Here is a 9,872-nt window from a genome sequence, read left to right as displayed (position 1 = left end):
TTTCAAGACGACATTCACATGGCTCTCCTGGAGAACAACGTCACGCTGGGATCCAACAGCTGCTATTTTGGAGGAGCATGTTCTCACAGCAACTGTCCTCACACTGCGACCTCATGATATTTGAACGCCTCGGGTTGGATTTAACGATATTGCGGCTTAAACACTTCATTAGCGGAGAAAACAACCTTTTAGCGTGCGCCACAAAAGCCTCACAAACAAAGTTAGCGCGCCAGCTAGATGCTTTTTCGAAGCTTCCATTTCTCCCTTTAAATTCACCAGACTGCTTAGAGCCATAGGGAGTGACCTCACAATTCTGTTCGCTCATGACTGTATGTGAGCGATATGGATTTAAAGCAGTCATGGTGTTGATATTTCAGACACAATGAATAAAGGACTTCCTTTTTTGGCAGCATAATAAAAACAAGTCAAAGGCTCGCACTCAGTTAGATCGATTTAATGCATCCGAAAAGCATTACAACAGTTGTTTCCGCTCATTTTAACAGGGTTCATGGCTGCGGCGGCCGACTGAGGCTGGAAATATAGTTGCTTCATAACAAAATAATCCACTGTATCTTGACCTTTGTGCATGGTTTCGAGCGGATCCTGCTGACAAAGCTTGGCATTGTACTGTACATAATTCGTGGCTACAAGTCACATCATAAATCATATTGTCCAATAACATGAAATACTCGCACTGCAAGTGAAATATTCGAGTGATATTAAGAGCATTGTATTGATGCAGGAAACACAAGTCCCATAATGCGCTGCAACAGTTGAAGCTTAAACAGCTATTAAATTGGATTTACACTTAATCCTGTTTGGTCCCGAAACCTCTGTTTTGGCCCTCATTCTGAATTTGAGACCCCAAAAAAAAAGTTAGTGGTGTGACAACATGGGGGCACGACTCCTGGAATAGTTTTTTTTTTAACATTCTGCTTTGCCAGGTTGCACGACTCAGACTTGGCATGGAAAAGGGGAGTCCAAATGAAGCTACTATTAGTTACCCTATAAAGACGGTGTTGAGAGAATGATCTCCACGGATGATGAAGAAAATAATTTGGTGAAAGTTGGCTCTGTTACAGAGGGAAAAAAAAACATTTTAGACTGCAAAACAAAAAGACACCACCCGGAAAGCGTGACCTGGTTGACTGTTACGAGCAAGTATACCTCCAACCTTGAGCACAGTAGTGGCTCGACTCTCGATATTTGACTTGCCAACGGCGACGTGAAATCCAAACAGCCATGAAAAGTCTCCTCAGAAATCGGAGTCATATACCATGAAGCATGAACCCTCATCCTTGAAATGTCTGTTTTCCAATTCAGCAAGCCGCTTCACATGACGTCGCTATGGCAACCGCGGAAAACAAACAGGAGTGAAAAGTCGAGCGGCGTCAGTACCATGCAGCTATACTCTCAAACAACGACCCTCTCCGTCATGCAAAATGGAAGCTTAACCTACTGGAATGAGGTGATGGAGGCCAAATAAATGCACTAAATGCACTAGATTGTGGGTAATGAGGTATACTGGTTTCATCTAGACCCTGAAGTAGCTTTAAAAAGTGCTGCTTAGAGAGCAAAGGCCCACAGCATATACCCGACTGATATCTCAACACAGAGCTTTGGATTTGTCATGAGTTAAAGCAAAAACAACTCTTCCATTTGTGCCATCAAAACAACTAGATCTTTTGAAAGGTGTTTCTGGTGAAATCTGCCATAAATGTGCACACATTTTAGGTGACTGAAATCGTAAATATACATCAGTGAGCTGCTCTCTGCACCCGAATATTCCGTGACTTTCAAGTGGCACCACTCTCGTGTTGACCCTTTGGATATTGTAGTGCAGCAACACTCCTGAACTGTCAACAAACAGTGACCTTTAAGATTCATCTGTGATTCAGCAGTTCATGTTTTTGCTTGAACTCATAAAAAAACAAAGGGCATCCATTTATCATTGTTTTTATTAGTGATTATTATTTATTTTCTTCTTCACCCTAATCTCTATATGCGCTCTAGAAAAGTGAATCTGTGCCATCGTGACTTCCATCTGAAGTATGGGTGAAAATAAGGCTGTCGACTGTGTTTTCATCTGTAGCTTATCTGCTTTAAGGATGGGAAAACTGCTCTTTTCTGATTCAAGTACAAGAGATTTTACTGCCTGTAACTGTGTCGAAACATCTCTGCAGTAGCCAATCGATTCGGCTTCGATTAACTTTTCTGCTGCAGCTTGATAATCATGTTTAGTAGCATGAATTAAGCTAAGATTTGAGAGAACATAAATCACATTGTCAGCAGATTATTCACTCGTCTGAGAAACCCCATGCACGGCACTGGCATCGGGTTTCTTCAGTGTGACACACCACACTGGAGAGAAGTACAACGCTGGTGGAGCGGCTCGTAGCAAGAAGCACTTAGTGGTTTGTCCTCTGGCTGCAGATGCATCAGATCAAGCTCTGGAAGGTGACAGGAAATTCCACAGTCTGCCATGCTGCTTTTAACACAGTCCAGAGGCGGCATGGAGCCCCGTCAAGATACTGGCTCTGCAGGGGAGAGACAAGTGCCAGGAAGTGGAAAAAAAAAAACAAAACAGGGGAGTGGCGTCAGCCCTCTCCCAGGGGGCGATCTCAAGCCGCCACTTGTTGAGTGTTCCTAAGTGCAGAGTCTCAGCAGTTCAGCCTCGCAAGCAGCCGCTGAAGATTATTTGGGAAGTTTTTGCTAATCCGAATGTACATGAGTGGCACTGCGAAACTGCTGGAGAACGCCAACATTTTGGACACACACCTCAGGAAGTAATACGTCGGCAAGTAGTACGGGTTGTTGATGTACCCGGGGGCTCCGGCAATGGTGTGCACCAGGAGGATCATGTAGTACGGAGTCCACAGTACGAACTGTACACAGACGGAGGCCAGCAGAAGCCTGTGAATCGAAGGGTCCAAACGGGCCGAGTCCTGATCCAGCGGCGTCGACTCCTTCCTTATTCGTAATATGAGGACGAAAGCGTAAAGCACGGCCACGGCAGGAACCACGAAGCCGATGAGCACCATGATGGTGTCCGCCGCTTCCTTGTTCTGCATTTTGGAGCACTCCGCCATCTTGGTGGAGATGTGGTGGCACACGTAGAAGAGCAGGGAGGAGAAGCTGGTGAGCACCGCGCCGCCCCATATGAACCCACATACATGCTTGGTGTTGTACACACTGGACATGTAGGTGCGAGGAAGCGCCCGCTCGATGTAGTAGTCCAGACTGAGCAGAGTGGTGGAGTACATGATCACCAGCGACGAGATGTTGAAGAGAATGAGCAGGCTGATGAAGACCTCGTTCTTGTACTCCCATGCGTGCCAGCGGGTGTAAGTGGAGCTCAGCAGCTCCACCGGCGCCACCAGATTGAGCACCAGACCGGCGATGGCCATGTTGACAAAATAGACGTCCGGCATGGTCATGGACGCCTTGTTGGAGAGGTTGACCACGATGATCACCAGGTTGTAGCCCAGTCCCAACGGGAAGAAGACGAGGAGGTAGATGAGTGAGAAGACCGAGAGGGTGAGGCCGAAGTCCTGGCAGAGCTGGAAGTCCACGCTGGTGTCCGTCTCATTGTAAAGCATGCAGATCCACATGTCTGGGACCTCACACAGGCACTCTAGATGAGGAGACTGCAAGGAGAAGAAGGGAAGGATTTTATTCGGGGAAAAAAATAGATCATATTTTCATTCCACATTGATATATTTCATAACTAAATAATAAGTCCCCATTTTCATCAACCTGAGGTGTTGTTTCTGTCAAAATTTTATAACTTTTTGGAACATTATACAACTGTGAGATAAATACAACAGGTAAATCCTGAAGCCAAACCTTTCCAATTTTAAGAAACACAAAACAAACTTTTTACTTTTTGCAGTCAACGTTTGCATCCATTTCGCTTCTTCATTTTTAAATGGAACAGTCTTCCGGTGACGGTCAACTATCAAGCAGGATAATGTGGTGCAAACCAGTCGCAGCCTTCTATTTTTAGTGTTTATCTCCTGGCGAACATTTTTTTTTGTTTAAAATCAGATTTCCTCTCTCAAACAATGCCTCCAGAGCAAGTCTGTCTGTTGTTACTTTTTCAAGTTAGGAATGAAATTTGGAGCAGTGACAGATGGCTCATAAATTTGAAGTTATTTTTCTCCGTACACATGTGTTTCTGTTTCTCCTCTCTGTACTGTCAGAAAATCAACAGGGTCCTTGCCACGAAAAAAACACAGACTGCAGCTCGGCTATTATTCTCTGCGTAACACTGTTAATTTCACTTCAGTGCATCTGACTGGCTGGAAACCGACGGCACAATATGTTTGGTTTGCCAGCTTGGCCTCAGAACCTAGCCTATCTACTCTTACACACAGAATCGGAGCGTTGTTCTGCTGGTGGAAAACAAAAGTACATTTGTTTGACACCTCAGCAAACGCGTTCTTTTCTCACAGAGTCACATGCAAGGGGACCTGGGTGGGGTGGACAGTACTGCCTGTGCTTTTCACATTGCCGAGCCGCCAGATAACAAACAGCCTGAGACTTTAGGTGCACACATCCTATTCCTTGACAGGAACAGAGGGCTGGCCTGCTGAAGAGTGGATTTATAAAAAGTGAAATGTGAAGCAGGCTTTAGTGCAAAGGTCACCGCCAACTAAGCTGCGAGGTCGGAGTTTAGTGCATGGCCAATAAGCCAAAGAGGGATCAAGTCTCAGGGTACGACGGGTCATACATAAATGACTAATGTGTTTTTAACCCCTTTGTATAATCTTCTGTTGTATTATTTACCTGTATAAAAAGCATTCCTGACAGGGGGTTAGTACGAGGGTTGTGGGAACACGTACACGTCCAGAGAAGCCACATTATAAATACAAATGGTTTATAAAGACGCCAGTAAGTAGATTAAAAAAGCACAAAGAGATGCATAATATAAAAAAGAGATTCCATATGATATGGTGGATGTTTAAGAAAAAACAGCTACATAAGCTCAACCCTTTTGTCGCCCCCTACATACACACATTTTACGTCGCCTTATCTTTCAGAATGACAGTACTTTCTGTCATGATGCTCTGCAGGAATGGGGTGTCAAGAAAATCGGTGTTTTGATTTTCTTTTTCTTTGTCATTGTAATGATAATTTGTAGGGCCACGGTCCGTTAACAGCGAACCTGATTCAAGCAAAGCTTTTAAGGTCCAGCAATAATCCCCTATTAGACACAAACATTTTGTGGAGAGAGACTGACCTCTTTATTATGAATGAAGTATTGATCTTATTACGACTAAAACAGTCTTTCAAACCAATGTGTAAGCATGAGCGATATTAGGGAAACTACTCCTCCAGATTTTCCCCATTTAAGGATTCGTATAAGCATTTATGCATCAATGAAACTAGAAGCCAAAACTCCGATCAAGTGAAAACATGGTTCCATATCTCAGTCAAGGACACTTGGACAGGATCTCTGGAGGAGGCCGGCTTTACGATTACCAGATGGCCACTCCACATCCTGAACATAACTGCCCCCACATGAAAAGGCCATCACAGTCCGTACCTTTTCATTCACAAGTAAAAATATGGATCCACTTTTCTTCTTCAATTCTGTCTGGGTGTCTCTAACTGTAATGATTTTGCTTGCGCAATTATCTGTTCCGGATTTCCTCCGAAAAACACGCTAGAACAAAATACGGGAAAGCACTTGTGTTTGCAGGAAGATGTGAAACGATGCCAGTAAAAGGGAAACATTCCACCCTCGGCTTACGTAAGTCTACTACAGAGAGGCTGTTTTGGCCGTAAGCCTCAGACATAGAGACATAGAAACACACATAGTCATATAAACACACACAGAGAGGGAGACAAGGCCTCCTCTACTACATTCATAATGAGAAGAGGCTGGGGAGTTGAGTACTAAACAGGATCAGTAGGAACAAAGTGTAGAGTTACTCTTTACCCAGAACTGCTTCAGGCCAGGCGGCTGTACTGGTCAGCTCTCTTGTAAACAAGGCCCTCCGACTCCAGCCATATTTACCTGAAACTAACCCAGATATAAACAGCTCTTATCTTTTACTGTAAGAAACAAATGTGACTCCTGGTTTCTTTTCTTTGGTTTCATAAACCCTGAGTTTCTTAAGATGAAAATGAGTCGGAGAAAAGCAGCAGATTAAAGGGAGCACTCCATCATTATCACCTGCCATACACCAACCTCCATGCTGCCCTTTCATTACCGCCCCCGCTCACTTTGTTGCGTCTGTGGACTGAGTGGCATAAACCATTTCCTCCTTAGAAGTGGTGGATTAGTATGTAATTACTGACCAACAGTTGACTTTCAACCAATGAGGTGGACGAGCCAAGTAATCTCCAATTCAGATCAAATGCAAGTCAATCCAAAAACTCACGCGTACAGTGGCACCTCCGCGTTCCGCTTACCACAACAACAATTTGAATTGAAAAAGATGCACTAAGATGTGCCTCAGGAATAGAACTCACTTGTACACCAGCATTGGCAAGAACCTCACATCACGATACGATATTACCGCGATATATCACATCGCAATATTCTACACAGTTAACTTTAAAAAATCCAACAATATTACTCAAAATATTTTAAATACATATTTGGCCAAAACTAACTGAAAACAACCTGTCACGTTTATACATACTTAAATGCAACATTACCATACAAACACTGTCACTGAAAGTAGGAAGAAGAAATCATTTAATTCCATCCGGGACTAAATATGAATTCTTATTTTCACACACAGCCACAAAAAAATTCTATCTTCAGAGAAGAGAAGCAGATAAAGTACTACGATATATCGCCATATCAGTATTTTGTCTTCCATTATAGTTATTATATTAATCGTAGCAGCAGTAAGGATAGATATGACCTTCCATATGTCATAAATAATACACATTTACATTACATACATTTATGTTTACTGTATTTGTTAGTATTTTCAAGTACTGCACTGCGTGAGTTAAACCTGTCCTTTCGCAAGCAAGTTGTTCCTAGGAATTTTGGCCCATTCCTCCCAACAGAATCGGAGTGAATAAAATTTTTTAGGCTGCGAATGAAAAGCCATGTTGTTAATACTTTGACTTCCTGGTTGAAGTCTTGAGGTGTTCAATGTTTCAACGTCTTTACGTGATGCCATCTATGTTGTTACATGCATTGGCCGGCGTCATCACAAGGCTTTTCACTGTTGCTCTTGGACTGAAGAGCGTATTTCGCACTGAAGCACATTCACCTTTGGGACGTAGAGCCTGTCTCCTTCCGGAGCGTTACGATGGCTGCACCGTCCCATGGTGTTTCCACCTGCATATAAGTGTTTCAACAGACCAACCGAGCACTTTCAGGCATCTGGGTTGTAGTCATTGGTGAACCAGACTTGTTTCAGTCTGGTAAAACCTCCTGAATTTCTTTGACTTACCTTTGTCAGAGAGTGATAAGCCAGCTTTGCCTTATCAGAAGCTTCTGCTTCTTGTTTAAGTTTTTGTTTTTATTTGATGTCAGACAGTGAGTTATTTCATGCATCTTTTCATGCAGTCTATGCTAACTTGTTTAAACTTAAATCATATTTATTACTGATCAATAATTGATGAAGAAATTATTTAATGTAGTTGGAGCCTTGGTTGTTTTTGACACGAGAGTGTTGGCATATCAATAAACATATGTAAAAGGTAAGTAACTCATAACAGGAACCTAATTTAAACATCAGTGGGAAACTTCTGCATGTGAGTTAATGTAGTATTGTGCACATGAGGAAGCCTTGGTTTGGTTCCTCTTTCACGTGACTGGCAAGTCCAGCCTGAACTTATTTCAGCCCCTCATGCCAGAAGTATTTAAATCAAATATTCCCATTGGGGAATGGGGCTGCAGCACTTTGGCCGCACCAAACATGATCTTGTACGGGTGACCTCTCGTGACGTCTTAGCGTTTCGCAGCCAGAACTGGCAGGCTGATGGGAGTAGTGTGACATACTGGGCCCACACCCCTAGTATATCCTTACTGGAATTTACAGGCCCTTCTGAGAAAGTACTGAATGATGTCACATGATTCAGTGCGCGGGTGTCTGCTACGACAGTGTGCAGTGGAGCGCTGCAGGAAATACCGCAGTCAGAAAAAATGAGATTATGTGACTAACATCTACAAATGTGACAGTGCTACAGGGTCAGAGGTCAGCCGACGCCGCAGATATTTCATTTCAGAACACTGTCTATAGTTACTCATTGAGAGTTGACAACCTAAAGAAGGGGCAATCTACGGTAGATTATGACGCTTCAAAAACGCTTCCTACTCTCGATATGTTCCAGTGGTCAAACCGTGTTGAGATATCTAATCTTTTGCGGCGGTTTCAGTACAAACAGGAAAGTTCCTCTTTAGTATGACGCAAATTGTGTGACGGTAAAAGCAGCTTGCAACCACAACCTAAGCCTCACTTGTAACTCATTTTATATATATATATATATAACTGTCTTAGTAGTTGGTTGATACGTCACAAAACTGTGTCAAGCACAGGTCGGGGCCCGTCTTCCAGGCAACGTGTTGAACTGTCACAGGCATCAACAAAGTCAGAGTTCAATGGTCAGCACAAAGCAGGCTTACTGCCATTAAGCCACGGGACACACGCCCATGTCCCCTTTGGTCACATGGATGGAGTTGAGGACAACAAGTGCAGAGCCTAAATCTGAAGAAGCATTTCACTTGGCTTAGCTACAAGATTAAACAGACCACAGGCAGTTTGTCACACCCGGTTTCACAGGAGCCAAGTTGATGTGAGGGGTCATCCGTCTGGAAATGAGTAGAATTTTATGATTTATTAGGCACTAATAAAGTGATCATGACTCACTTTAAGGTTTTGTTGGCACATAAAAGTCAAGAATTTCCACTACTTTTCGTCATTAAATAAGTAGCAACATTGCATCTTTATAACTTGTGGATGAGCCTCACTGTTTATACTAAACAATATCACGACTTTGTTTTTTCTTTGAATGATGGAGGTTTAACAGTTGAAGACAAGTCAAATGCGACTTTAAAAAAAACAAAACAAAGAAGTCTCTCCATCACACTTGACTGCTCGGATCAAAGCGGGGACAACTGTCACAGCGAGACCATTACAGCTATTACAAAACTTCACCCTCAGCTCCCGTCTCGGTCGCTTCAGTCGCGCTGAACATGAAGCCTTTGCTTTTTAATACGCGCTCTAAACAGCAAAGTGAAGTTCACAACACGCAACAGAGAGAGGAAACTCACCAGAGACGCTCACTTCTGGCTCGGTGACAAACCTACGGAGGCATCGGGTCTGGATGCAGCAACATTTCTCTGACGTCTCATTCGACCAGCAGATGGGTTCAAACGCGCTCCGCGGCTCCGTCTCAGTGCACGTAAATCCCCAAAACTCGCCAAAGGAACTGGTTTTTAGTCCATTTCGGCAGGGAGAGGCTTCACCTATCAACTTTACGGAGCGGGCTGTTGTGAAAGGGGGGCCGTCCGGGGGAGACTTTACTACTGCTGGGTCCGCTCTCGTCCTCCTCTGTGTACACACGTGACCCTCCCCCACAGTCGCCGCGCTCAGCGCTGCTCCGCTCTGGTCGCGAGCCTTGAACGGATTTGCTCGCCTCTGATTGGTCAAAAGGACGAGGGGCGGGTTTTTGGGCACACTCAGTTGTGTCTTCGCCACTTCCGGGGTTTCTGGGGTTTAATAACGCTTTCACTTTCTCGACTTCAGTTGAAGTTAAAGTGATACTTTATAATCGAATAATAATAATATTATTATAATATTATATATTATCATAATATAATAATAATAATAATTTATATATATATATATATATATATATATATATATATATATATATATATATATATATATATATAT

General features: G+C 43.3%; 1 protein-coding gene across 1 annotated transcript; it reads right to left on the bottom strand.

The window, feature by feature from the left end:
* Nucleotides 1–444: 444 nt before the first annotated feature.
* On the bottom strand, nt 445–9,550 carry gpr146 (G protein-coupled receptor 146). Its single transcript, XM_053852851.1, has 2 exons — nt 9,248–9,550; nt 445–3,647 (listed from the first exon to the last, which is right to left on the bottom strand). The coding sequence occupies exon 2, from the start codon at nt 3,609–3,611 to the stop codon at nt 2,661–2,663; it is 951 nt and encodes a 316-aa protein (XP_053708826.1). The 5' UTR covers nt 3,612–3,647; nt 9,248–9,550; the 3' UTR covers nt 445–2,660.
* Between the last annotated feature and the right edge of the window lie 322 nt (nt 9,551–9,872).

Source organism: Synchiropus splendidus, chromosome 19, assembly GCF_027744825.2.
Source record: "Synchiropus splendidus isolate RoL2022-P1 chromosome 19, RoL_Sspl_1.0, whole genome shotgun sequence".
NCBI classification, from domain to species: Eukaryota; Metazoa; Chordata; class Actinopteri; order Syngnathiformes; family Callionymidae; genus Synchiropus; species Synchiropus splendidus.
This window is presented reverse-complemented; position numbering and strand designations above follow the sequence as displayed.

Excerpts from the sequence above, each read along its gene's own strand:
- gpr146 (XM_053852851.1), bottom strand. The coding sequence starts at position 3,611 with ATGTGGATCTGCATGCTTTACAATGAGACGGACACCAGCGTGGACTTC.